General features: G+C 54.4%; 1 protein-coding gene across 3 annotated transcripts in view; it reads right to left on the minus strand.

The window, feature by feature from the left end:
• Positions 1-780: 780 nt before the first annotated feature.
• Col6a3 (collagen type VI alpha 3 chain) overlaps positions 781-27,921 on the minus strand; it is a 77,367-nt gene continuing 50,226 nt past the window's right edge. For all 3 annotated transcript variants that reach the window (XM_023722075.1, XM_023722074.1, XM_023722076.1), the window contains 26 exons: positions 27,783-27,827; positions 27,635-27,688; positions 26,956-27,018; positions 26,344-26,409; positions 26,033-26,086; positions 23,782-23,817; positions 23,348-23,410; positions 22,987-23,049; positions 21,933-21,995; positions 20,750-20,812; positions 19,169-19,219; positions 18,922-18,957; positions 18,448-18,510; positions 17,572-17,634; positions 16,211-16,243; positions 16,090-16,126; positions 15,981-15,992; positions 15,396-15,889; positions 14,082-14,178; positions 12,381-13,079; positions 11,189-11,291; positions 9,342-10,060; positions 7,918-8,181; positions 7,196-7,294; positions 2,070-2,234; positions 781-1,210 (listed from right to left, as the gene is read on the minus strand). In XM_023722075.1, the coding sequence (XP_023577843.1) occupies positions 1,164-1,210; positions 2,070-2,234; positions 7,196-7,294; positions 7,918-8,181; positions 9,342-10,060; positions 11,189-11,291; positions 12,381-13,079; positions 14,082-14,178; positions 15,396-15,889; positions 15,981-15,992; positions 16,090-16,126; positions 16,211-16,243; positions 17,572-17,634; positions 18,448-18,510; positions 18,922-18,957; positions 19,169-19,219; positions 20,750-20,812; positions 21,933-21,995; positions 22,987-23,049; positions 23,348-23,410; positions 23,782-23,817; positions 26,033-26,086; positions 26,344-26,409; positions 26,956-27,018; positions 27,635-27,688; positions 27,783-27,827 (3,552 nt within the window). In that variant the 3' untranslated portion in view covers positions 781-1,163. The remainder of the gene's footprint in view (positions 1,211-2,069; positions 2,235-7,195; positions 7,295-7,917; positions 8,182-9,341; positions 10,061-11,188; positions 11,292-12,380; positions 13,080-14,081; positions 14,179-15,395; positions 15,890-15,980; positions 15,993-16,089; positions 16,127-16,210; positions 16,244-17,571; positions 17,635-18,447; positions 18,511-18,921; positions 18,958-19,168; positions 19,220-20,749; positions 20,813-21,932; positions 21,996-22,986; positions 23,050-23,347; positions 23,411-23,781; positions 23,818-26,032; positions 26,087-26,343; positions 26,410-26,955; positions 27,019-27,634; positions 27,689-27,782; positions 27,828-27,921) is intronic.

Genomic DNA, 27,921 nt, shown 5'->3' on the forward strand with positions numbered 1-27,921 from the left:
TCTCCCCTAGCTCAAAGCCCAATGTGAAGGGAATTCAGGACCTTTACTGAGCCCTTTGTGGCCCCACTGAGCCAACCACAGCATTTAAAATGGGTCTTCAGAGACTGGCAGGATAAGCGTGGGTGGGGAGGGGGCATCTTGGGATGCGAGTGAGCTCATGCTAGGCAGAGCACCACTGTGGGGAGGTGGGGGCTGGGCCCAGCAGAAGCCAGGCCTGCTCATGACTCATGCCCAGGTTGCTGGGTGCAGGAGGCTGGACCACCGACAGGAGGGCCTGGGCTCCACTGGGCTCCAGGCAGCATCCAGGCAAAGAGCCTCTGCCTGCCCACTGAACCCAGAGGGCAGTGTCCATGACAGGACCAGGGGCCACAGCTTGGCCACCAACCCAGCCTAGGTGGTGGGATGCTACCCCATGGGGTCTGCAGAAACAAGGCCACCAAGAACAACCAACACACACCACTTTCCAATATACTTTATTAAAAAGTTTCTTTGTATAAATTTCCTAAAAAATTTAAAATTAAAATTAAACCCCATCCCCCTCAAAAAAAAAAAAAAAATTAGAGGAAGGCCAGAGGTATTCCCTGTGGCTTTCTTTGGATTCACTAACGAAGGCATTGGTCCCAACAGTGCACACAGGTCAAGGGACACTGCCCCTCCTCCACGATCATCGGCCAGACAACGTAGAAGAGGAAAATCAGCCCAAAACCTCATCCGGGACGTTGGGGTGTGGGGGTGAAGGTGTGAGACTCATTTCTCTGTCTAAAGTTGTGCTTAACTAAGGGGAAAGAACCAAGCGAAAGTATACAGAGGTGCAGGTTCGGGGGGCCTTTTGCTAGACTTGCAGGGCCTGGAACAGGCAGAACACGACTCGAGATGGCGCAGGAGCTGGGGGTCTCCACATACACACCAGCGGTGGCTACCTAGTACACAACATTCAAAGCACACGATGGAACTGTTTGGAGACAAACAGCCAGGGTCCACAGACACGTTTAGCACCAATTGATAGGTCGTGTGGCAGAAGGCTTCCTCTGGGTCCAGGTGTTAATCAAAGCATGATGGCACAGAGCCAGTGAGTCCACCTGGATCTTCCACAGAGACGAAGATGGAGCATCGCCGAGGGCTGCCTCCTTCTTCTCCAGAGGTACGTGCTGTGCCAGCCACACCTAGGTTCCTATCACACCGACGAGTCCAGGTTTGTTGAGCACAGAGCCTGGAGGCAGAGGAGGGCAAGGACAGGAAATAGCCGTGTTACTGACCGGGAGGGATGGCGTGTGTGGTGACTTCCCATGCCCCCAACTGCACCCCTTTGTCTCTCTCAGCTCATCACTGTCACTGGCTCCTGTGACCACCTGGATTCATGGCACCTTGCACGGGCCGCTGGCCTCAGGCAAACTGCATTCTCCACTCTGGAGCTGCCCACAGGCCCTGGACCGGCTGGCTTGCCACCCGCAGCATTGCCCAATATCACAGAGGTACCACAGGCCCCAATGTCAACATTAGTATTTATAGGGAGCAAAACCATGTAGAGATGAATACATGCAGGTATTTGGTGTTGTCTGTAATTCACCACCATGCTATTTTTCTAATATTATGTTTGGTAAAATATTATTTTATAAATCATCAGGACTTGGAAACATGCCTAAAGGAGGTTAAGTGATTGCCTGTGTGCTTCTTCATGATCAAAAATACAAGTATGTTTTATTTGAACAACTGCCTTGTCTGAAGGTGCAATTTACCTTCTTTTTCAGATGTATCATAATCACTGTGATTCAAACCCTTCTCAGGGGTGAGTCGCTGACCTGGATTTCTTATCTTGTTTGCAAAAGCCACAAATACGAGAGGACTCACTCACCGGAAGTGCAAATACGAGAGGACTCACTCACCGGAAGTGCAAAAACGAGAAGACTCACTCACCGGAAGGGCAAATACGAGATGACTCACTCACCGGAAGGGCAAATACGAGAAGACTCACTCAACGGAAGTAGAAATACGAGAAGACTCACTCACCGGAAGGGCAAATACGAGAAGACTCACTCACCGGAAGGGCAAATACGAGAAGACTCACTCACCGGAAGGGCAGACCTTCTCACACTCCTCCTGGGAGTGGAAGTTGTTTTCGTTTCCGCCACACCCTCGGTACCAGAACCTCGAGCAGCCGTCCTTCTTCACATCAAAGTACCACTTTAGCACATAGTCTTTGCAAGTCCCCTCATCTTTGGGCAGCTTGCATATGTCTACAGGTAGAAAGGGAGAGGGGAACGCCGTGAGACCCTCGGCCCCGGGCTCTGGGTGGGCAGAGCGGGGCTCACAGCGATGCAGCCAGGACCACAAGAGGCCCCAGGAGCCCTCTGCCTCCTCCCTGATGCGTGGGCAGACGCGATGATCACGTGGGCTGAGCAGCCCAGACCCAGTGGAGGCAGGCCTGCCTTCGTCAATTACACTCGGAGTCCCACGCAGCTGTCCCACCGGGCCACAGGAGATGGAATCAACTCTGCCCTCTGTCCCTATCTGAATGTTGACACTTTGGAGCTTTTCACTTATTTTTGCTCCATAACAAAATGGCACTCAGATGCCTTCAGAATATAACTCAAAACTAGGGTGGTGCCATTCCTAACAAGCCAGAGAGGCAGAAAGTGAAAGGTGGGCAGAAGCAGGGGCTCCCGCGGGAAGTGCACGCTGCTCACTTGCACCTGGGCAGAGTGGGCGCCTCCTTGCCAGCCAACTTCGACGAGAACCAGCCGGAGCAAGCACGGAAGTAAGTAAAATTCAGGAGCGCGAAGCCCCCAGAGCGGGCTTTCAGGCCTTCACAGACAGCGAGGCGGAGCGCCGGGGGCAGGAAGTCTCTGCCCAGTGCACACCGCTGGTGCAGGGGCCAAGCAGGAGCACGGGGTCCCCTCCAGATCTGCAGAGGAAGCTTCAGTCTACAGGAGGGGGCTTCTGTTTACAGAGCTTTCTGTTCAAACCCAGACTATGCTGGGAGAGAGAGGCACAGATGTCAGCTGTTATCTCCAAGTCCTGAAGCCTAAGCCTTCTTTCAACAAAACGTTATCTGGGACAGATAATGCTGCGCATGAGCCAGAGGGCTCACACGCCTGGCTTTTCCAACTCCTCACAGGAGGAGCTGCTGCACCTTTGCCTCTGACACCCAGCAGGGCAGGTGTGCCCTGCCACAGAGACGGAGGGCATCTGCGGTTCTGACTGGCACCAAAAGGGAAGGGAAACCTGGTGAGCCATTGCTGAACAAAGCTGCGATGGTCACAGTGGACCGGACTCCAGGGCACACAGGACCAAGACCCAGGCTGCCTGGCTGGTAAAGAGGGTAAGGAGGGCTGGTGCTCCCCAGCCGGGCCACCTTGTACACACCCTTTTGACCCTGGCAGCCCTGGCAAAGACCTCCGAGACCCAAGGGAGCCACAGCAGAAGGACAGCTTACAGAAGTCACCTTGGATCTCTCCAGCACACCCATGGCTGAAGGAATACCTGCTTTCAAGGAGCATCACTGAGGGGACTTAGCATGCGGGCTGGGGTGCAGCTCCTCCTCCCTTCTCCGGGACACACTAGGGCCTGCCCCAGATGGCCCATGTTTGTTCCGTGGCATCAGGGCCATCTCAGGCCCCACTCCCCAGGTTCTTCTCAAGAGGTTACAAGAAGCCCACCCAGACCCCAGGACACCGTGGTGTGTCACACCAAACAGGTGCACTGCCCCCACCCCACCCACCCCCTCCAGCTTCCTTTGATTTGCACTTGAACTCTCTAGAACCAAACCCGCACTCCCACATCTCCATGTTTACTCCAACAGGAGTCCCGACCGAATGCCAACTGGGCTTGCCAGCGGGGTATCAAGACACTATCAGAGTGGACAGATACGCATCTGGAAAACAGAGACAAATGTGTCACAAGGCCCCACACTGTCTCTAGTTCTAAGGGCATGAAAATGGGCCAGCATCTCTTCTCAAGAAGCCCTCCAGTTCTAAGCTCACATCTTCCTGACTTCTGAGACCACTGTTCTGGGGCTCCCTAGGCTGCCTGCACGTGCCAACAGAGCCAGTAAGGCAGACATGATTGCAGTGCCCTGCAGTGCAAAGGGAGACGGCCAGGCCTCAAGGAGGTCACCCTGGACCCTTCCCTGGAGCACTGAGGTTCAGGACAGGAAAAGGTGTTTTCCCTCTAAAACAAGGCAACCCCTGCAGGCTCAGCTGCGCAGGGATTGGCTGTGTGTTCAATGATCTCTTTATTTACTCCTGAGACACAAATGGCAGTCAACGAGACAGGAAGGAGGGAGAGGGGTCCTCAGCCTGCACTTCGAATCAATCTAAATCAGCTTCTCTCTGGATGAACTTTTCTCTAGGAAATACATCTGCAAAGCACTGATGCTGATTACGTTCTTTGATATTCAGATGCAAAGTATGCACAGCACAAAGAAGAATGCAGTTACTACATTTTTAAAGTTCCTTAAGAAATACTTCTTAGTTTCCACTCCTAGCTCCAAAAATATAAATATCATTAAAATATCTTAACCCTCCCAAAGAAAATATGTAAGATGACGAAGAGGAAGGAGAGAAGAAGGGAGAAAGGGGCTGGCAGAGAAAGGTAAAGATGAGAGCCCAGTGTCCCCATTTTCGTTATTCATTTAGAACCTCAAGCATTTTGCGGGAAATATTCAGTTGGGATTCAATTCAGCAAGAGCAATGGAAGACGTCATGTTGATGTGGGTGCGCACAGTGTTCACTGGGCCGATGTGTGTTAAATCCTTCCCTGGGACTGTGCTGTTTCAGCACTGGTGGACTACAGAGATCAGCCATGAGGGTTGCTCTTAAGGAAAACAGGGACATTTATAACCTCATTCAGCTTTGCATCACTGGGCAGTATAGATGCGTGCATGTGTGTGTGTGCACGCACACGCACACACACACACACACAGCCTGAGTCTGGACGTGTACCCGCCAGAGTAAAAGAGACAAGTTTTTAGCTTCATCTGTGTCCTGGAAGCTGGGATGACCTGAGGACCTGGAGCTTTGATGGAGACACCAGCCCCATTTCCAACGCTCATCCCCTAACCACAGAGAGCTGCCCATCAAAGGTCTCCATGGAAACCACTTCCCTGGTTCTGAAATTTGCAACTCCACACAGAAAAACAGAGCAGCCTACCAGACTCGTGTTTCAAGGCATGCTGTTTATGTTAACTAAATCATGTTTAGATACTCTCGGTCCTCTGGACCACACATAAGAGAACCAAAAAAATCCCCAAGCTTCACGGCCTTCTGGTGACTCCACACCATGCTCTCTCAGTGAAGCAGAATTTCCTGAAAATTTCACATTGAGTAAAGTCGGCCAACGAGTGGGGATGAGACACACAGATTCAGCACCCACTGTCCCTGCTCCATCAGAGAGGGAAAGCTGTGTGTTCCCTGAAGCCAATCCCGAGGCCAGACAGCCTCCTAGGACCAGACAAGGAAGAATTGGGAGCTGCAGGGGCCCATGGCCAGAGACAGCATCAGCTGCAGTCCTCAGATATTGACTCATGTGACTACTTATGGGCAGAAATCAAAAGGGTTGAACACCAAGTTCTCTTCCACAGCAAGGATGGGGGTCTTTACTGCACGTGCCTACCTCCAGGCTTTTAGTTGGAGTTGACCATCAGCACATGAAGGGTCTAGGGCAGTGTTTTTATACACTCTCTAAGATGATGCAATGAGTTATGCAAAACAGCATGCAGTTCTGGCTCCTTTCCACAAAGGTACACCAAAGAAAGGAGTGCCTGTCAGTCCTTCCACTGGGAGGACCAAGCAACTTTCTCTTACACAGACCAGTCCCTAGATTTGCTTCCAAAGGCAAACTATGATTAAACAGTTGTCAGTTCTGCTAGCAGGCCACTTGCTTGCTACTAAAGATCAGCAGTTTAACAATTCTAGCACCAGTGTGGCTCCTTCTTCCTAGATGGCCCAGGTCCAAATGGAAGGCAGCTCGGAAAGGGCTTTTGGACTCATAGACGGCAGGTGCCTTCCACCTACAAGGCCAAAAGGAGTGCAGGGACCTGAGGGAATCAGAAAGCCTCTGCTCCCAGGTGGCCCCAGAGCTGCAGGGATGTGAGCTCAGAAAATACTCGGAACCACGGGCTCCGAGCTAGGTGGAAGTGGAATGGAAGATGGCATTACAGAGAGGTAAGAGACAACAATGAACACAGTTTAAAAACTTACGGTTCAAAGCGTGAAATGACACGCTCATACCAGCTCGAAGTGAAGCGCTGCTGCTCTGACAGCACACAGTCAACACAAGCCTTGGTCTATGCATTAAGCGGTCCATGGCTGCTCCTAATCCAGCACAGTACAAAAGCCACTGCCCATGTCTTTTGTCATAATCATAGAAGTCAGCACTGTCATGAGAAATGCTTTCCTCCTCCAGACTGGGCCAGCCCAGCAAAGAGGGACAAACTCCCCATACTTAGCAGAAATGTTTGCCTTGAGGTCAGTATGACAGTATTATTTCTAACATCCTCGCAGAATTTTGATCGCTGTCACAGGTGTGTGAGCTCTGGCTAGGCACTGTTAAGCCGGCACAGAGACCACTTCGGTGATCAGAACCTCCAGGACGAAGAGGCCGGGCTCAAGTCCCGCTGACTGAGGGCTGACTGGTCTCCCAAGATCGCATGGCCCAGACCAGAGTAGGTCACAGCTGCCAGTGCCAGAGTCACATCAAAGTAGCCAGGGCCAAGGCACACAGGACGGGGTAAGAGATGAAGGCACAGAACGGCTGCCAGCGCACCCCTGGGTCCGGTCCAAACCTCTCCATTTCGTGGTTCCAATCTGGGTTGCCCCTGCCCTCCTAAGCAGTTTCCAATTAGATTAAATCACTGGGTGGAGGAAACCCTACTCCATGCAGCTCCGCAGATCACAAATCAACTCTGGCTGCCACAGGCGCTCAGGAGTAACCAGCAGACTGGTTCTGGGTTCTGCCTGGAACCTTCCAGCAACTCCCATCCAATCCCTCGCAGAGTCTGAGGGCAGAGAGGGCTATCTCTACCAACACCTGGGAATATGCGAAACAAAGCCACCGAGCCCACTTAGGACTCTCTTCCCAGAAGTCACAGTGATTAGACGCAGGCAGATGATCCGGAATCAGTACCTAAAATGCCTCAGAATTCCTGGGAGACCCCTTTCTCAGGGCCAGAAGTGGACCTAACATTTTTGCAACTCACCTGTCTCAGTAAAGGCCAAGGGTTCTGTTTTCACCATCAGATTGATGCTTGAACTAGAAGCTGGCCTTGCTGGTGGTGCAGGTGGAGGCTGGGCTTTCTCTATGAAAGAAAAACACACGTGGCTGGTAGGTGAATCAAAAACCGAAGAACCAAGGACTTAGTGACTGACCCAAGTTTGCATCTCAGGCTGAACCTCTCGCATAAGAGTGGGTCATGGAGACAGAGCCCCGAGACCTGTGCACACGAGTTATGCTGCCGTCTGCTCACAGAGCCATCTGTTAGCAGCAAGTGGAGGACATCCCTGAGCTTCTGACTGAATCCCCTACCTCCTACATGAACTCTTCTGCTGCCACCTAGAGAACCAGAGGGCCAAGGGGCTGTGCACTCGGGACTCCCAGAACTCAAACAAGGGGAGAGCGCTGTGTGTGTGCTCAGGAAGGCTGGGGAGGTACAGCTCGTGCTTTCCATTTGCTGAGCTTGGGAATAGGCATGGGTGGTGGCGCAGAGAACCACCAGGTCCTATTTTCCCAGGTGCCACCTGGCCTGGCCCGAGAGCCACATCCCAGGAACACACTTGGACCCCATTTCTGTTCTGTGCTTTTCCACAGCTAGGGTACAACCAAAGTACCCCAAGTGCTTATTTTTATTGCTGAGTGCTATGGGTCCCCAGGGAGAGACTCAGCAAGGGTCTGTTTATTCCCATGACAGTCCCTGTCACTCACTTGTGCTGAAGGTGCCACGGAGGACGGCCCGGACCTGCGACCTCATGTAGCAGACTACCACCACGTAGTACGTCTGTTCAGCCCGCAGGCCGCTGATGACTCGCTCGGTGACTGTGAGGTTCTGCCTGAGAACCAGGGACTGGTCATGAGCCGAGGTGACAGTGAGGTCGTAAAAGTAAGAGCTGGGGGGCTCGGGCCTCTCCCAGCGGAGCTTGGCACTGTTCTCTGTAACCTCAGACACCTGGATTTCAGGCACCAGCTTCGCTGAAAGACAGAGCACAGCAGACAGTGGAGGTAAAAATGACATCCACCTACCCTGACACTGAGACAGACGTGGGCCTGAAATTTGGGTGAGGCCCAAGCTCCAAGCTCCTTATATTGGTCCTGTCATCTACCAGCAGGCATGAAATGTGAGAGTTACAGCGATTAAAGGCCTCCGTATTCATCAAGAGGGTGCCCACCACCTTTCTATTTTCTTATGGAAAAGCTCCCTAATAAGGAGATACCTTGAAAATGCAAAATCCCATGTGCTAACTGACTAAGGGTCCAATGCACAATGAGCCCTGCCATTTAAAATATGTGAAGTCATGACATTTTAGGGCACAATGTGAAATTCTTCTCAAGGATTCCATGCTCTCTCAGCCCATGAAATGAAGACCATTCCTGCCTTTTCCTGAGTACACACACACTTCCCCTGTCTTCCTTCAGAGCTTGCAACCATCTGACGCCCTCCCCGCGGAAATGTTGTGTTGCGCTCTGGGCCTCACTGATCCACCTGCCTGTGGCTGGTGTCTGATGTTTTCCTCACAGCCAGAGGGAGCACCAAGTCAGGCTCTGGAGGCCGGGTGCGTGGTCCAGGCCGTGACTTAGTTTGCTGGACCAAATTCCCTCATGCTGCCATGGCCGGCACCTTGGGGTGAATTCTCCTCAGCCAGGTGCTTAGTGTGAAGGCCAGCTTACGGTTGCTGAGGGTCCATCCAGATCTCTCTGAGTCACCGTCTGGGGACAAGGGGGTCTGCTTCCAGAAACCAAGCACAGAAACACCTGCTTTGTTGCCGGAGAACCAGAGGCTGTCTGGTTCTCCCATGCCCTACGTGAGGTCTACACCTACTTCACTTAGGACCTCACCCCTTAGCTTAGACAATAGGGCTTCCAGGGGTGGTGGGCCAGGTGGACTGACACCCCAGAGAGAACTGGGCTCCAACCTCTGTGCAAGGATCAGGCCGGCCAGAAAGGAGGCGCCAGGGGCTGGAGCCTCACCTGCCTCGGAAGAGTCATAAGAGAAAGCACAGAAAAAAGCAACGTCTGGCCAATGCCATTCTGGGGCCAGCATCTTTTAGAGTGCACCATGCAGGTGTTCAGATCCCAGTGTGACAGCCATATTTCTACTCCTGTCTAAGCAGGAATCTTGGAGGGTATCTTACCCATGGGATTGGCAGCGGCTGGCTTGAGGGCTGCTGGTTTGGCCTGTGGCCGGAAAGCCTCTGGCTTGGTAGCAGCAGCTACCTTGGCTTGTGTCCTGGGGGCCTCTGGCTTGGTGGAAGCTGGCTTTGCTGGAGGGGGAGGGGGTCTCACTGCTGCCGGCTTTGCAGCTGCTGGCTTCACTGCCCCAGTGGATCTGCCTGTGTTTGTGGCCACAGTCTGGGCAGCTGCAGGTTTCACAGCAGCTGGGTTTGCAGCCACGGGCTTCGCAGGAGCTGGGTTGGCAGCCACGGGCTTCGCGGCAGCTGGGTTCATAGCCACAGGCTTCGTGGCAGCTGGGTTCACAGCCACAGGCTTCGTGGCAGCTGGGTTCACAGCCACGGGCTTCGTGGCAGCTGGATTCACAGCCACGGGCTTTGCAGCAGCTGGGTTCACAGTCACAGGCTTTGTGGCAGCTGGGTTGGCAGCCACAGGCTTCACAGCAACTGGGTTCACAGCCACAGACTTCGCAGCAGCTGGGCTCACAGCCACAGGCTTCGCAGCAGCTGGGTTCACAGCCACGGGCTTTGTGGCAGCTGGGTTTGCAGCACCTGGCTTAGCAGGTGGAAGATTTACAATGGTTGCTGATTTTGTGGTGGTCATCGGTTTTGTTGTGGTCACTGGCCTCACTGTGGTCACTGGCTTGGTTATAACACTTGAAGTAGCATTATTTGGAACATTTCTGTTAAAACAAATTGAACATCACCTCTACCACGCTTTCTTTCACATGCTGTTTGACACAGAGATGACCCCATGAGCTCTGGGACACTTGCTACTTTAGCAAAATACATGCCCAGGTTTGAAAACGAACCCTACGCTGTCTCCATGAATGGCCGCCGTCTCGCGGGGTATGTGGCTCTGGAGCCTCTGCCTCATCTTTCATGGCTCTGGACTTACACATGCTACTGAATATCCTCTGGAAAGCAAAAATTGCAAAGACAAACTTCACACAGATGATGCTGCACCTGTCAGCAAACCTGGGCAAGCCATGACGTGTGTAAGTTTAAAAATCACTCCGGTAAAAGGCAGACCATGACGAGTCTCATCAAGATGCCCCCCTGCGTCAAGCTCGCTCACCCCATCATCCTGGCCATGCTCTGAGGCAGCCTTGGAGCCTCTTCCCTGAGTGTCTTTAGTCGCACCCTTGTGGCTGTCTTGACATCCTGGATCAGCTCAAAACACTGACCTGTCCTGCTCATTCTGACTTTGGGGAAGAGCCACAAGTTTTATAGCACCACATCCAGTGAACAGGGTGGGTGAGAAGACACTGTGATGTTTTTACGAGCCTGTCTTTCTGTGAGATGACATCTCAACAGTGGCATTCACCATATTTTTTATCACGTTTCATAAAGACACTCAAGAAAGAGGACTCCAGAGCTGCTTCAGAACATGGCATGCATGTTGGGGTAGGCGTGTCTGAAGGGAGCGGGAGAGTTTTGAGGGGATTCATGGTAATTAATCTTTTGCTATAATACATTTTTAAATTTAAGACACTGGTATGTATTTTTTTATCATCCTTTGTAAGAGAGACCAGGAGAACCACCCAAGAGAACTCAGTCAGGAATTACTAAGCCACAGAACTGCAAAGTAAACAGAGAGCTGTTATTTTAAGCCACTAAGTTATGGGTACTTTGTTATGTGGCAAACACAGACTGGTACAACAGGGTCTTTAAGGATGAGCCAGGTGACCTTAGTAGGTCACGTGCTCCAGATGGCCACATCCTCATGCTTAATTGGCACGGATTGCCTTGAGGACCTCTGCCTTCCTCCCGCACTACAGTTTTTGAGATTAAAAACTGTCATCACTTACACTTGTTTGTGACCAAACTTCACACCATTCTTCGCCGGTTGGTCCCCTTGGAACCAATCACACTGCTTCCTGATGTCTGGGGACAGGTAAAAAGCGTTCTCACCTGGGAAGCAACAGAGAAAACAGTTTTTCTGCTGAGTGTGAGTCACACAGACATCAAAACCAGCCACTCACAGGTCAAATGGCCTGCATGACAGTCACTCACCACATAAATACTTATTAAATTAACTATCCAAGACAACGCTAAGCACAGTGACTTTAAGTATTAAATCACATGGCATTCAATGCCTCGAGCATCTTAAGTCAGCTTGCTCTGTCTGTGGTGTTCTGGTGCTTTGCTTAAAGCTAATATTCAAGATGAGAGTGAAGACAAAACTAGAAAAAAATGTAAATGAAAAGTTTAGCAAGCACGAGTTGCTGGTCATCACAGCATAACCCGATTATTCTAAATATTTCCTTGATTTTTTGTCTGTTTTGTTTTGTTTTTCCTGATGCTTCATCGTGCAACACTTTTTCATCTTCTGAAGACAGGTCGAATGTCCTCCGATAAATGTAAAACTTACATTTGTTCCACATTTTTCCCTAAATCTTTTTGGGGACAGACCTTCATAAACATGAATACTGTTTTCACGGACCTCAACTCTCCCTGGACCAGTGCGTATCCAGCAGGGGATGCTTTATAGACCTTCCGCACTGCTCAGTCCACTGCCTGGGCTGACTGTGCACGTGGTCTGCAGGGACCAGAGACCAACAGGCTGTGCAAGAGAAGCACTGAATGCCATGTCCAGGGCCTTGAGGGGAGGGACGCCCCCAGAGTGGGCAGGAGATGGGGTAGGTTTTAGAGAGGAGTGTGGATTTGCCACCAGGAAGGGGCCCCATCAGCAAAGACCTGGAGCAAGGGTCCAGGCCTGGGGCTCAGAGTTAAGCCCAAACTGACACAGTCTCCTTGGCATACCCACAATGCCTGTGGCCTGGAGGTGCCCGGCCAGGTTTGAGTAACACATCAGGGACATGGACATGGCTATCAGTGTGCTCCCCTCTCTGCCTCAGAGCATTTCTGCCACAAGGCAGGTGGCAGCAGACCTGTTGAGGGAACGGACGTGCTCACGTCAGCACTGATTATCTTTCCAGGGGCGTGGGCCAGCAGAAGCCACAGCCAGGGTGTGCACGGCTCACACAGGACAGGACTTACTGCCCACGAAGGATGGCAGGAGCCTCCCAAAGCGCATCAGCGGCTCCTCGTTGAGCTCAGTGGACTTATCAACCAATTTGAAGAAGACGTCGTTGGGCTCGCTAGCAAAGCTGTAGGTCTCCTTGACGTTCACCTTCTGGCCGATGCCCAGAACCACAAAGAAGTAGCCCCTGCATTTGGCCTGCAGGATGGCTCTCTGAGCCGCCTCCAGCTGCTCGCCCTGCACCGCACCAGTGAGCATCAGCACCATGACCTTCAGGTCCCGCGGGTGTGGTGCACTTTCAAACACGTTCTGGATGGTGTATTCGATGGCGCTGCCCAGGGCCCTGGCTCCCTGCAGCTGTGTCATTCTGCGGCCCAAGAAGTCCAGCAGCTTCTCCTTGGAGCTGTAGTCTGTCAGGGACAGCTCCACCTGCACGGGCGGCGCACTGGCATTGCCCAGAGACTCGTAGGGTGCGTGCTGCACCGTGGCCACCCTGGCAAGGTGCTGGGAGGCTTGGGGGTCGGGACTCAGGTCCAGCTGCCTGACCACATAGCCAATGTACTTCTTCATCTCATTGAACTGGAACAAGCTGGTTGTCTCCGAGCTGTCCAAGATGAAAGCCAGGTCGATGTCTGCATCGCTGCCTGCTGCCCTCCTGTCCCGGAAGGAAGGCCTCCAGCTGCCAAAGCCACAGGATGGGTCGATGTTGCAGATATCTAGAAGGAAGCAGGTAGCCTGGTTACTCTGTGTCCCATGGCACACAAGCCTGTCACATGTCAGGGAGCCAAAGTCAGCCGCGGAAGAGAGAAACCTGTTCATGTCTCATGACATCAATCCAGCCGGGGTGCTTTCCATCCCAACTCTCCCCAGGTGGAGCAAATCAGTCAACTAAAACCTTTATACACTATCAGCATTTAAAACTAGAAAAGGAAGCTGAGCATGGGGTGCCCGCCTGTAATCCCAGCTGGGAGTCTGAGGCAGGCAGACTGCGAGCCTCAGCCCTGCCTGGGCAACTTAGTGGGTCAGGGAGACCCTGTCTCAAAACAAAAACATTGAGGCCTCAATGTTAAGTGAAAAAAATTAGACATGTGAGCTTAAATATCACATGGTTTCTCTCACCTGAGAAACCCAAAGCATATATAAACAGCAAAATAAAAGGTAGACAGCAGGGAACAGGGAGAGGGGTCTTTGCCAAAGGGACAGGACCAAGAGGTGGAGGAAAGGAACACAGAATAGAAAGAAGGAAGCACGCTCTGTGCAGCTCCAGCTGGGTGCTGCAGACGTGGACTGATACAGATTGGAGAAATAAAAATAAATTGCAAAAAGGGATGAGAAGCAACACAGTGCGGAGGCCCTCAGCTCAGCTCCCAGCACCAATCAATCCAGCGATAATTTTTTTTGAAAAATAAACAAGGACTCATTGCCTGGGTTCTTTGCCACTATTGGAAGAAATAAGTTCTAAAAAGCCAAGCATTTTAATCCTTGATTGTTCTCCTGTAACCTAGAAAACCAGCTATTTCCATCATGGACTCTGTTTTGGGGTCTGCTTTAAACGAGGAAGCCACTCAGACAGCAGGAGTGCTGCTGACATGAGCCTCTGAGTCTCGGGATGAGAGGAGCCCTCGGTGGATCAGAACCTTCCCTCTGACGCCCCTCTAGAGAGGTACGCTTTGTGACTGTGCCTGTCGGGCATCCCCGGCCCGGCCAGGAGACCCTACCCAAGCACACGTGGCATGTGAGGACGTTCTTCAGGAAGTCACTGAGGTCCCTCCTCGCGGGCAGAACGAGCGCGTGTCCCACCGCTGTGTTGTTGATCTGGGGTGAACAAGAGAGATGCTGGGTCACCCATCATGCCAGCCTCACGGGGCTCAGTGCCAGCCTGGCACTGCAGGCAGGAGAGGAGGCACAGCGGGCACATGGAAACAGGCTTTGTTCTGAGCTGGGGTCAGATCCCATCTGGCACTTCCTGCTGGGCCCCTTCCAGGTGACTTAGCTCAGCTTCCACTTTGTTGGCTGTAAAATGGGGTCAGGGGCTCCTTCCTAGCTCCTACTTGGGGAATGAGGCTAGATGGTGTGTATGCAGTGCTGTGAGTCTGCCAGCAAATGGCGAGGATGTGAACACCACAGCCATTTTCATAACAGGAGCCATGTGCTTGGGTCAAGACAATGGCTATGCTGGTAAGGCAGTGGCTCCAGCGGTGAACCCTGCCCACCGCAGCAGCCAGCGATCACCTAGTGAACAACTGGTTCAGTGGGTGGAGGATGTACAAAGGCACCCATGAAGAATGTGCACGCTTCCAGGCTCTCGGCCCTCCCAAGGGAAGATGTCAGATGGGGCCCTGCCCGGGAGCACACCATGAGTGGCCCGGGTTAAAAGCTGGGCCCCTGAGCTCGGCCTCCTGACCCTGGCCTTACCTGTGATTTGGCAGAATAAACACTAACAAGGGCCTAGGAACCTCCCACTCACACGGCAACGATAAAACCACACAGCGCCCAGGTTGGAAGGAGAGACACTGGGGACGTCTCACACCAGCCTCGACCCTCAGGACAGAAGGTGCAAGGACAACGCTGGGTCTCTGTGGCTCTGGAGGGCAGGTGGACAGGCAGCCAAGGTCTCGCTCGGGACCAGGGCACCTGCCCTTCAGACCCACCGCCACTAGCTGAGGAAGGGCCTGTGCAGAGGTGCGTGTCAGCATGCCCTGAGGTCCTCACCAAGAGGAGACTCTCCTGAGGAGGTAAGGAAGCCCCGCTGCAGAGCAGAGCATCAAGCAGCACCCAGGCCCAGGTATGCAGCCCCTGCAAGAGCATCACCAGCCAGAAGAGCCAGAGAGTGGAAGTTACAGACACTTGGACTGTGCCCAGTGCCACAGCCGTGGGGAAGAGAGACAGTCAGGAGACCATCTCGGCCAGCTGGCCCCAGGGGGACCTTTCAGAGACTGGGGACACATGACCCCTTAGGGCAGTGTGGATGTGCCCAAGAACCCTCCCTTTGAGGGATGGGGGAGCGATAGGCGACAGTGCAGAGCCTGCACCTGCAAAGCGTTGATGAGCTGTCGGTCCTCCTGGGTGGTAAGGAACAGAGGTGTGATGCCCGCGTCCGACAGCTTGAGCACCGCCTCGCGCAGCTGCGGGGTTGGCCTCGTGGGCCTGTTGCTGAAGAACACGGCCACCTTCCTCATGAGGAAGCCGCTCCTCACGCGCTTGAATGTGTTTCTGGCCACGAAGGACATGGCGGTCTCCAGGCTCTGCTGCTTGGACGTCAGGGCCACCTGGAGGTTCTTAATGCTGTCCAGCAGGGCCGACTTCTTCCTAGAGTCCGCAAACCGGATCTCTGTGGTCACCTCGTTGTTGTAGGTGACCACAGCCACGCGGGCCCCCCGTGGGCAGTTGCTCTCGGCGATGGTCAAGTTGCCCACGATGCTCAGGACCATGTCTCTCATGCGGCTGAAGGTGTCCTGGGTGACGCCCTCTGAAGTGTCCAAGGCGAAGGCGAGCTCCGTGGGGAAGACGGGGCACTCCAGAGGCCCTGGAGGAAGGGAGTGACAAAGGCCAGCCTCACCCCTAGGGAACGGTCTCCCTTTCCTGAGTACAAAGCCAGCCCATGGAGACCAACTTACCATAGCAGCAGGCTGCAAAGGAAACAGAAGAAAGCGTGAGCAGCACATCCCGAGTGCAGGTGCCAAGCACAAACCCGTGCGCATCCCAGACACAGAAGCAGGTACTTACGGCATTTATCCTTGATGCTCTGGATAAGGGCGCATTGCTACAAAAGGAAGTGGAAGAGCATGTGAGGATGGCATGCACGGGGCTGACAAGACAACGGGCGAGGGGGACACATGTAACTTACATCGATGGAGTCTCCACGGTTGCCCTTGTGACCCTGGAAAACCAAGGAGAAAAGGCTGTAGTGGGGCACCACGTGACACAGCACTCAACAGAACAGCGCTGGGCCGCAGACCCACCCATGGTGAAGCAGCGTGGCCCTGGGCAGACTCTGTCAACAACAGCCGGGATGGTGGCAGGGCCTGGAGACTGAGCCCAGGCCCTAGTGCCGGGCTACATCTAGCCCTGCACCATTTTGATCTTGCAACGGGCTCACAAGGGCACCAAACTGCGAAGGCTGGGCTGCCCCTCAAGATCTTCCTGCCTCAGCCTCCCAGAAGGTGGGGTACAGGCATGCACTGCAAATCATACAGCGGAGCTTGAGCCCGGACCACTTCCCTCAAGAGCAGGCTGGCTCATGCGTGCTGATCCCCAGAAGCCTTGCCTGTCACCTCTTCCACCTCCGTGTGGAAAGTGCCCCTCCAGCCACCTCCCTCTCCGCTCTGCCTGCCTGCCTCTCAGTCACACCCTGACTCTGCCTTCTCCCTGGTTGCGCCAAAGGAATCCCATGCTCTTTCCCTGTATCAGTAACTGTCCAGCCTGGAGTCAATATGCCCAGCCCCCCTTTAAGCCTCACCCCTTCCGGTGAGGAAACTGTCCAATGAGGAAGCAAAGACACAGACCATTAGATGCCCCGTCCACCTCCCAGCTCCTGGAAGTAGCCAGTCCAGCGGGTCCTAGGCCATGAATCGTAGCAACTCCAGGATTTTCTAGCCCAAGGAAGCAGGCCCCCACCTGGATAGGACCTAATGATTCTTCCATACACTACAAGCAATGGGTACTGAGGTTTGCTCTCTCTGCTTTGTCCTCTACACAAATCTCTACCAGGACATTCCAAAGGCGAATGAAAGATTCCCAGGACCATGGAGCACCACATGAAACATGTGTGCCATCTGCGCGTGGTGCTGGGAGCAAATGGGGGCTCAAACATGTGCCACTGAGCTGCGTCCCTGGCCCCTTGACGTGTTTTCCAAAAGCTTTTCTTTGCCCCAAGATTCAAAAGGGCCTTTCTCCATTCTGATACCAGAAGGGAAGTGGATTTTAAAATTAAAGAGGGAGAGGGAGGGGAAGGGGAGGGGGAGGGGGAACTGCAGTGGGAGTAGGGAGCAGGAGGGGAGAGGGGAGAAGGGAGAGGGAGAAAGAAAGGGGAGAGGGAGAAAGAAAGAGAGAGAGAGAGAGAGAGAGAGAGAGAGAGAGAGAGAGAGAGAGAGAGAAAAAAAAAAAAAACAGCTTCTTTGCAGGGGTAGGGCATTTTTGGAGGCCACAGCCAGACCACCCAGCCCCCACCTCGCCCCGTGGCCCAACTGGAACTGGATGGATACTCACAGACGGCCCCGGGTAGCCGAGGTCTCCCTTCTGTCCAACTGTTCCAGGAGCTCCTGAGTCTCCCTGGAGAGGGCAGGACAGGCCTGGTCAGTTGCGGCAGAGGGGGGAAGTCGCTCAGTCCTGCAGGCCGCAGGCAGGAAGGGGACCTGGCTAGTGTCCCACACCTCTAGGAAAAATCTCTCACTCAAGGGAGCTTGCATGTCCCCAAAATGCAAAAGTGAGGACTAATAACTTCAACGGTGCAATGCAATGCCCCCTCGGCTGTGTTCTCCGGCAGGTAAGGTAAGGCAGGCACCAAGGTAAGACCAACCATAAGGAGGACAACCAAGGACTAACCTGGACTGGTGCCTGGTAAGCAGCTGGGTCCCTGGGCAGGCAGTGACCTAGCTGACTGTCTTCAGCACCCGCATGAACAGGGTCCTGATGCTTAGCGTCTCACTGCATTATAGCCTCAAATAGGTGTTAGCAGCGTTCACTTCTATCTACACCACAATTTCCTAAGCAGGACCCAGTGTAAGGCTGCTGGTGAACTTCCACAGAGGGAAATCTGGAAAGTCTATTCTGCCAGGGATACCCGTGGGCAGCCTGGGCACCCGCGGAGCCCTGTGCCTTTCTGTCTGGGTGGTTCGACCAGCAAGACAGCATGAGTCTCCCTGTGCCATGGTGGGGGTGACCTGTGGGCTATGACTCTGGAGTGCTGGATGAAGGGCTCTTAGGGACTCCGGAGGGGCGCAGGCACAGACCACACCGCAGCAGGTTGTGAGGTGCTGTCACTGGCGTGTAGTAGGGAAGGCTCATCGCCCGGGCCCGGCAGCCTGCCGCACCACCACCCACACTCCCCGCCACCACCTGCAGTCGAGGCGCAGGTGGCCTTACCCTTCGCCCTCTGACGCCCTTGGGTCCTGGCGCTCCTTCCACTCCAGGCTCACCAGGCACACCCTGCAGAGGCAGCCAAGAGGAGGCCCGTGAGCTCCAGGACAGAAGGTCCTGACGAGGCTTGGCCAATGGCAGGGGTGGCATCCAGGGGTCCCCTGAGCTGTTTCTCGGGGCTTCCAGTGTGCCAAAGGCATCTGCACACAGCTGGAGTTTACTGAATCAGTGATGACAGTGTCACATAGGTGACAGCTTTTACAGCTCGCAAAGGTCTTTCTCGTGCAGCCATGTCCCATTTAAGCCTCATGGGCATCATGACAAGCTGTACTGTCATCTCCATTTGAAAGAACTGAGGGTGTCTTAGATGGGGTGGGGTCTTCCCCGGGGAGGCCCAGAATGAGGATGTCCAGTTCTCGGTTAGGGACACAGCAGACTGCCACACACATGGTGCTGTCCTACCACGCGGGAAATATTTACCTTCGGCCCTGGGTACCCCGGGAATCCTCTTTCTCCCTGTAAAAGATACATATAAATGACTCAGTTTTGTGTACCAACCCAAGGTCATCTAAAATAAATTGATTTTCAAAGAAACAACCTCAGTACAGCACAAAATATTACTAAAAATAATAGTTAAAGAAGCCATTCTCCAAAACCCCAAGACACCAGAAGCTGCACTGCGAGCCACCTGGCAAGAACTCTTGGAGAAGTGTGGGCAGCTGCATACCTTTTTGCCTCTGCGACCTTCGCTGCCCACTCCATCTCGCCCGTCGTCTCCCTAAGAGAGGGAAGAGGGCGTGACAGGGGTCACCATGTTGGGGACACCGAAGCTTCCCGAGCGGACACCCCCGCTACCTTCCCGAGCAGACAGCCTGGAGTCCCTGAAACGTCTCCAGACCTAGGCACAAGGACACCACCCCTGTCCTGTGGCGCATGAGCAAGGCCACATCCAGAGGCCATGGGTGCTCAGGGTGCCATTAGCAGTGTGGCACCCAGGGCTGCAAAGATAAAGAGCCATAAATGTCCTAAAGCAATGCTATCCTTCTAAACAGCCCCAGAGGTGAAGATGCTGCTGGATGCAGAGAGGAATCTCATGGAGCCTGGGAGCCTGGGATTAGGAAGGAATCCTGGCAGCCACCTCAACTCTAATGTCTGTGCGCCAGTCCGACCCCACACAGGGACGCTGAGCTCCACCCCTCCTGCCCTCGGGCGGCCTGGGTACTGGGCTCGCTCCCCTGTCCCCAGCCTGCCCTGTCCTCCACACACCCCTTCCCATGCTCTCATGCGGGACCTTGAGAATGGGCATCATTAGCTCCCCAAAGGGTCATACATTATATAAAATCCACATCGGTCCTGCCCCTCTCTCAGACATATCAGAGAATCACTATCCAGCCAGTGCAGCACTGTAAACAGACATGGACGTTTAAAGGGGTGTCGCCCCCAGAGTCCAGAAATAGAACCAGGTGAGGTTTCCTCCAGGGACATGAATAGATTTTACAGTCTAAATATTTTCTGCCTCTGCTTCTGAGACTAAAAGTAGCACAGATCGATTTTTTAAAAACTTCCTATAGCTGAATACAAGAATTGAGAACATATTTTAAAATTTGAGGATTGTAACGAAGCTGGTCCAATTAGGGATTGTCCCTGGATAGTGACTCGTGTTGGAGGAATTCTCTGTGACATGCAGCTTTCTTTTTCTTTCATAGAAATGATTTTACAAAATTATTATGACATTTGGAGTGTATTTAAGTGGAGTAATACTTTCTATCCTGAGGATGTCGCATTCAAAAGAAATCATTTCTATCTGGATTGAGACTTTATCAAACCCAATTCCAGCCAGGCAGTGGCCCACGCCTGTAATCCCAGCACTCGGGAGGCTGAGGCAGAAGAATCATTGAGTTTGTGGCCAGCCCGGGCTACATAGTGAGACCCTGTCTCAAAATAACAAAAAAGCAGGGGGCTGCTGGGGATATAGCCTAGCCGCACAGCACCTGCCTGGCAAGCTCGAGGTCCTGCAGTTGGTTCCCAGGACCCATAACTTCCAAATCAATCTTAGGTCAAAGTCATCTACTTCTTTGTAGAAAAACTCCCAGGAATCCAGCACAGGCCCTAAAGGGAAGGCATCCAGCTGCCGCAGGTCCCATGTTCACTCACAGGAAGTGCAGGTCTCTACCGCCCCTCCCACCACTGCCACAGAACACATCACAGGAGCAGTGCCACCCTCGCGGTCATGGCCTGGTGCGCCCTCCCGTGTTCTGCCTGCCTCTGAGCCCCTTTCTGCAGAGCCGCCAGGCGCCTGGCACCTTACCGTCTCTCCACGAGGGCCGCGGCTCCCCAGTCCTCCCTTGGGTCCTGGGTCCCCAGGCTCACCCTAGACACGAGAAGAAGCGAGGGGAGATGCCGTGAGCCGGGCAGGCTCACCGTGAGCCCAGGCTGGTGCTGCCCTGAGGCTGGCCTGAGGGCTGCTGGCCCCACACACTCCACCATTTAGGATTGGAGGAGATGGTTGTTTTCCATTGCGATAAACCAGGTGCAGAAGGACAAAGACTAAAGGAGCATTCCCCATGCAGCACAGAAGCAGAGTCTAGCAGTGGCCACAGAGGCCGGAAGTGGTGGGGGAGGGGATAAAGGAGACCAAAATGCAGCAGAAAGGGGCGAGTTCTAGCAATGCATGGCACGGTTCGGTGGCAGCGTGGTTTACAGCAATTTATTTTCTGTGTCAAAGTAACCACAGGAGAGGAGTGCACAGGTTCCCAATGTGAAGAAATGCTAACTACCCTGATTGGGCATCAGACCTTGATCTTGTGCAAATTCATCACAGGGAAGCTCATAAACACACACAGCTTCATGTGCCGATTTAAACTGACAAACACATATAGTTCTTGCCTGCAACATTCATGCATGGGCTCCTGGGGAGAACCCAGGGAGGTGGGTGTTTGTCCCTTCCATGACCCAGGGACAGGCTGGGAGCCAGGGACAAGCGGGGAAGCAGCAGGAAAGGAGGAATCCACAGCCTGAGGCTGAGAGACCCTGGCTGGGTCACAGGACACATTAATTTGCTGGGAAAACACTGTCTCTTCAGACTGGCAGTGAATGGTAAGGCTGAAGGCAGCAGGTTCTCAGCTGCCTGTCCCAGGTCCACTGCTGTCCCCACAGGACTGGGCCTTCAGGCTGACCTGGCTCCTGACCAGCACAGCTTCCCTGAGCACCACAGTGTCCCACATGACACTGCAATGCACAAGGCACTGCCCAGCCTGTGTGCGGCCATGCCAAGGCTGGGGCAATAGGGCAACCCACCCGGTGGTGGGGTCAGAAGGGAGAGAGCCAGCCCACCCACCACCCCCTGGCAGGGTGTAGGCCCTAGGCAGCCGAAGCAGCACAGACACGGGGTATTCAGACAAGCTGATGGGCGCAGCGGCAAACCAGGAGTCAGAGACACAGCAGCCAGTCAGCACCCGTGCTCCCAGGAGCTCTGCCCCATCCAGACAAACCTTCCTTCCCAAGGGGCCAATTCTGCCGCGATCTCCAGGAGCCCCACCAGTTCCTCCGCCTCCCTGCAGCACAGGAGAGCAGCGGGGTCACGGGGAGCTCATCTACCCAACCACAGGGCATCCAGATGCCCCCAGCTCAGCTCTGCACAGGGCCCAAGTCCCGGGGCAGCGACCCATGCTGCTGAACTCCCAGGTGCAGGCCCAGTGCTCAGCACTGCAGACTCAAACCTAGATGCAGCACAAATGCCCATTCGCACATGTGCGGGCAGGCCTGCTGCAGGCGCCAGGGTCACATGCAAGGTTCCTGCGAGCCAACAGTCCCTGGACTCCTGTTCCACATGCCCTGGTGAACAGCAAGTGTGCTGAGGTCCAGAGCGCTTGTTGGGAAAATGCATAGATGACTTGTCACATGGCACAGCCGGCATAGCCCAGAGAGGCCCTGAATGGGCAGTGGCAAAGCACAGTAAATGAATGCTTCCAGAGCTCTGGGGTAACTCCCACAATAGCTTTGTACCCAGGTCACCCTAAATTTCTGGTGAACTAAAAGTCGAATGTTAAAAAAAAAAAAAAAAACACTGCAAAAACTCTGTCAAGCCGTAGAAGGGGCATTCTACACAAGCAGCTTCCTAAAGGTCCTGCATGCTGCGGCGCATTCATGTAGCACCAGGCCAGCTGGTCAACAACTTACTGGCCATCCTTATGCCCATAACATGTGCAGCAGGGCTGTCTCTAAGGGACCGACAGGAGGCTCTGCACAACCTCGGAGTCCCAGTAGCTCTAACTAGGTGTCACGCAGGTCCACCCCACCCTGAAGCTTCCGGCCGAGCCTACTGCTTCCTGTGCAGACACCAGGAGCAGGCTGCTCTTGGGAGGAGCAGCACTGGGACTTAGATGCCACCAGAGCACCAGAAGTGGGCTCTCTTACTGCCTTGGGGTCGCCAGAGGGAGGGCCTGAGGGGTGGTACATCTACACCACCATTGCCCCGAGAGTCTCAGCCTGCTGGGTTCCTCACTGTGTGCTCAGCTAATGGTGGGCTGGCAGCAGGGAACTTACCCGAGATCCAGGGATGCCTTGCTCCCCACTCAGGCCTGGGGGTCCAGTGGGGCCTGGGGGGCCCTACAAAGTGAGAGATCACAGGGTGAGTGCCACAGAGCCATCTGGCTGCAAGGAGGCCCAGGGACCTCTCTTCTCAGTAACCAACAGGGGGAGACCACTGCGAAGCCCAGGGTCCAGGGACTGGATGGGCTGTGCTGTGCCCACACAGTGGAATATGACTCCGTCAGCAGGAGGACCGAAGTTCTGATTGAGGACAGTCTCATGTTACAGCAGAGTCTCTCAACTGAAAACAATGGTCAGGAAGTCTTGGGAAGCACCCCAAGGCACGCAATCACGGGGGAGACTGGGGGAGACTGACCTGTGCGCCTCTGGTGCCCTGCTCTCCTGGGAAGCCCGGTTGGCCAGCACCGCCCCTGTTTCCCTGGAGACAAGAGGAGATGCAGGAAGGGTGAGGGTGTTGAGGAGCAGTCCCACCTCTGCATCCCACACTTGGTTCTGGCCCAGGGAGCCACTTGGGCTGACACAGGTGAAGAGCACAGAGACCCCAGCATGAGGCAGGACCTGCAGGGGGCCAGTTCTTGCCCCACCTCACCTGCTCCCAGGATGGCTCTGTGAAACGCTGCTGTCCACTGCAGTCTGCCCTGCCCTAGCCAGGGGTCCGGCTAAGTGGACGCCTCACAGTAAAGGGCACCTGGACACCACCTGCTGGGGGCCTCCCCTTCCTTCCACCCACTGTTACTTCTTAAGACCTTGTAGAAGTTCAAGACACTGTCCCAAGCCCTGGGGGCTCACCTTAGCTCCCATGGGTCCCCTTCGGCCAAAGCCGCCCTGTGGAAAAAGTCACACAAATGGTGAGGTACATGGGATGCTGGCACAGAGCCTGGGCTCTCCCAGACTGACTGGAGGACACTTTCACCATCACTGCTGGGAATCAGTCACCATGACCAGGCAGCCGAGGGCCTGGCCGCGTCACCCGCCCTTCCTCAGCCCTCAGCTCTGAGAAGTTTTGCTTCCACGATGTTCCTGCTAATGACTAAAATGGAAGTTTCGAGAATCGCTGCAAACCTGCCAAGCCAAACAACGACTCCTGGCTGCACGATCCTGGCCAATGCCCAGTGAGGTCCGTGGCCCAGAGGGCCAGCCTGCCTCTTTCCTTCTGTGTCCCTCACTGCAGCGAGATGGATGAAACCCACTCACGAGGATGGAAAGGATCCCAAATCCCCGGACCACCTGGCCAAGTACCACATGCTCCGCACAGAGCACCCCAGAAGCACAGGCGTGACCTCGGTGCCCGTGCGCTGATCCTGGGTTCCACGCTCACTTGGCATGTGTTCCTCAAGCTCCAGAGGGAACCTCAGCTCCCACAGTGGGCTGCCCAGTTGGTGACTGTGACCTCCCGCCCATCGCTCATCCTGCTGGGCGTGGCGGCCTAGGCCCATGCTCTTTGTAAGCTAAGGGGGTGTGTACCGGCGCCTGGGGTGCTGGTACTGCACAGGGCCCCCTCTGCATGGAGCCACACCAGGACCAGACCCTCCCAAAGACGACACCCCAGAGTGTGATCAGATTCCCCTGGCGTACAGTGACCCATTGTCCAGGCCAAAGGCTGCCTGTGGAGACTCAAAAGGGGTAACACCATCAGGAGACGGGGCCACCACTCCCTGGCTTTAGTACACAGCAAGTTCCCCAGGGAAAGGACAGGAGATCTCTCAGGCAGTCCTCAGCCTGCCGCAAATTGACTCTGTGTCCCATTTTCCCGCTGGGTGAACCTCTGGATGAAGGCCAGGAGAGCCCTGGGCTGCAGCCAGATTTAAACCCATTCCATCTTCTGCGGGGCGAAACCAACAAAATCATTGCTGCTGTACTTGTTGCCGTGTGCAGAGTCTGCTTGGCCAGGCTCTGCCCCAAGCAGCGATGGCCCAGGACCACCGCCACGGATGGATGAGCATTTCCTTGCTTCCTATCCATTGCCAGGCTCAACAGCACCACTCAGCAATGCTGCTCAAAGGTCTCAGGTTTGCTTATGAATTCTAGGAGCTTGGTGAAGCCCCTGCCCATTCAGTCACTGGGGAGTCCCCTGCTGGGAAGCCCCTGCCTCATGGCTCCTCTGGTCCTCAGTTGTGAGAACCTGAAATGTCCTACCCGGCAGGAAACAGCTGGGACGGCTTCGCAGCAGCCCAGACCATGGGCAGCCTTCCTTTCTGAGGGGAGCCCTGCCCAGGTACCCACCCCTGCCTGAGCGCCCCCTGGAACTACAACCTGCCTGAGGTAGGGACCACCACACCCAGGAAAAAGGGTCCTATGTCCTGTGCCCTGGGTCCTGCAAGCCTTGAAGTGGTTTCATGAAAGCCACCCCAGCGCTGTGGCTTTGGGGTCCTCCACCAAGACTCCTGGCCAGCGTATTCTGTGTGCACATTCTGGAAACTGTGACCAAAGTCTCAGCCTTCAACTAAGACCGAACAAGAAACGTGCAGATGGAGGGACCATGCCAGACTTCTATAAAAACAGCAAATGCCCAGCCCTTTCGCCTTCCTGGCCCTCGCACTAACCCCAGCTTCAGCGCTTCTGCTTTAATATTTATAATAATTAGTGGGGTAAAACCTGGCCGACCACTTGAAAGCACAAAGCTATTTTCCGAAGTGCCTGCTTCATATGTTGTTTTTATAGGAAAAGGATACAAGATGGGGAGGGAGGACAGAGAGAGTGCAGAGTAAGTTACAAGTGAAAAAAGTCTATAGGCAACAAGTGTTAGGGCCACGGCTCTCCCTTCAGCCTCTGCCCTGGGATGACAAAGGTCGAGGGCGCTCGGTGGGGCCGGCACTGGGCTCTGGGCCCTGAAAGCTTCCAGGACCACTGGCCACACAGGTTACTTGGTGACAGAGTGCCGACCTGGAGTTCCAGGCCCCTAGGCGCGCCAAGGCACAACAAAGACTGTTCACTGTGAATGACTCAGCGGAGCTATGGCGCAGCTTAAACCACCCCAGCCAGAGGAGCCCACCGTGCGCTGGTAAGGTCTTGTTATGGCCTGCACACCCTAGACACTCACGTTCCTCCCAGGCTCTCCAGGACTTCCGGACACGCCATCTCTCCCAGGGAGACCCTGTGGGGTGGAAAAACTCAGCTGGGGCGCTGTGGGGAGAGGGTGAGTTCCCAGATCCCCGGGGAGCGCCACCCACTTGGGGGGCGAGGACCCCGTGCATTCCCACCTCCGGGGCTCCTGTGATGAGCACTTCCGGTGTGGGAGCCCCAGGCCCCAGCCCTTCCCCACACCCCTGCCACCTCCCTGGCCCCTGGGGGCTCCTGCTGCCCTGAGCCCTAGCCCTCAGCACAGGGCATCCGTGACCATGAGCGCCATACCATGGGGCCGATGTCACCGGTCTCTCCTTTGGGTCCCCTCTGCTGACTATCCCGTCCTGAGTCACCCTGCAAACAACATGCCAGGGAAGGAGCCACTTGTAGCAGGAAGAGCCCTGCTCTCGGGTGGGGGCCACAGAGCCACCACAGCATAGCGCCTCCAGCCACCCTCCAGAGACCCCTCCTGAGCCACTAGTTAACCAATCGATCTTTCAGACAGGGTCTCACCGTAACCCAGGCTGGCCTAGAACTCTGGGGGACCCCTCACCCCTCAGCCACAGCCTCCAGAGTGCTGGGATGCCAGCTGTGTGCCCCCACCACCAGCTTTTACAGTCATTTAAGAGGGGCCAAGTCACAAATGGTTCTCTCTCCCAGAAGCCCATGGGAAGGGTCCCAAGAAGCCACTGTGGGAAACAACTCTGGTTTTTCTGTAACTCGATTTGCAAGCGCTGACCTGTGGAGCTAGAGAACAAGCCCACCTCCAGTGAGCCAAGACTGTGAAAAGGACAGCTGTGTATTCCGTGAACACACGCTAGAGCACTCTCCAGAAGGAGATGTTTGCTTTAGTGTCAGCCTCTCACGACCTCTCCGTAAGCTCCAGGACATCAGCCTTACCGGGTCACCTCGGATGCCCACGTCTCCTCTCTCTCCCTTGTCTCCCTTAGGTCCTTTGTCACCCTAAATAAAACAGGCACAGGAAAGTTAAAAACTAGGTTACATTTATTGTGCCTACCTAAGGCTCGACCGAACGCAGATGGTGGCAGCTACCACAGCAAAGCAGTGTCCCAGGCCCTGTTACTTTTCCTGCCAAGAGCAGCTGAGATCCTTTATTCAACCTGGATCCCCACACAACATCACTTTGTCAACGCTAGTCCTCGTGTTCTACATCAGATCAGCAAGCTGGGTCAACAAAGGGCTGTTTTGCCTTGAAAAATCACTCTGGCTCTACAGTCAGAAATACAGCAGCTCTGCTCCTTCCCTCCTTTGCTACAGGGAGAGTCACTTCCAACTATTTCGATTTGCTCACTGAACTCACAAATGTTTAGTGGGGGTCCATTGTGTGCCTGGCAGACACCGGGATTTATTTAGAACAAAACAAACTCAGCCCCACCCTGTGGGACATGCTCTACAAAGCAGAAAGACAAAGACAGGTGTTGGAGCTGGCAAGGGACCCAGGCACATCACCACAGCACTGGTGGGGCAGTCAGGGAGGCCTGCCTGGAGGAAGTGCACGGAACCGCACATGTGAGGGAAACAAGCACCCCTAGAAAGGCGCCATGGGGGAGACACCTACCCTTCGTCCAGGGCTTCCCTTCTCTCCAGAAGAACCGGGCAACCCCTTGTCTCCCTGCCAAAGACAATGAGAAGTGGTCAGGCATAAAGCAGCTCCTGACATCTTTGGGACCAGAAGAGGTTGGGACAAAGAAAGTAACACCACTCACGTCCTCGCCGTCCAGCCCGTCCAGCCCGATCTCTCCGAGCTCACCCTGGAGGGAAGAAGGCAGGTGCTGAGGGAGGGCACAGAGTCCTCCACGAACAGAAGGATTTTTTTTTTTTTTTTTTTTTTCGGAACCAGGGATT

Source organism: Octodon degus, unplaced genomic scaffold, assembly GCF_000260255.1.
Source record: "Octodon degus isolate 3935 unplaced genomic scaffold, OctDeg1.0 scaffold00089, whole genome shotgun sequence".
Classification (NCBI taxonomy): Eukaryota; Metazoa; Chordata; class Mammalia; order Rodentia; family Octodontidae; genus Octodon; species Octodon degus.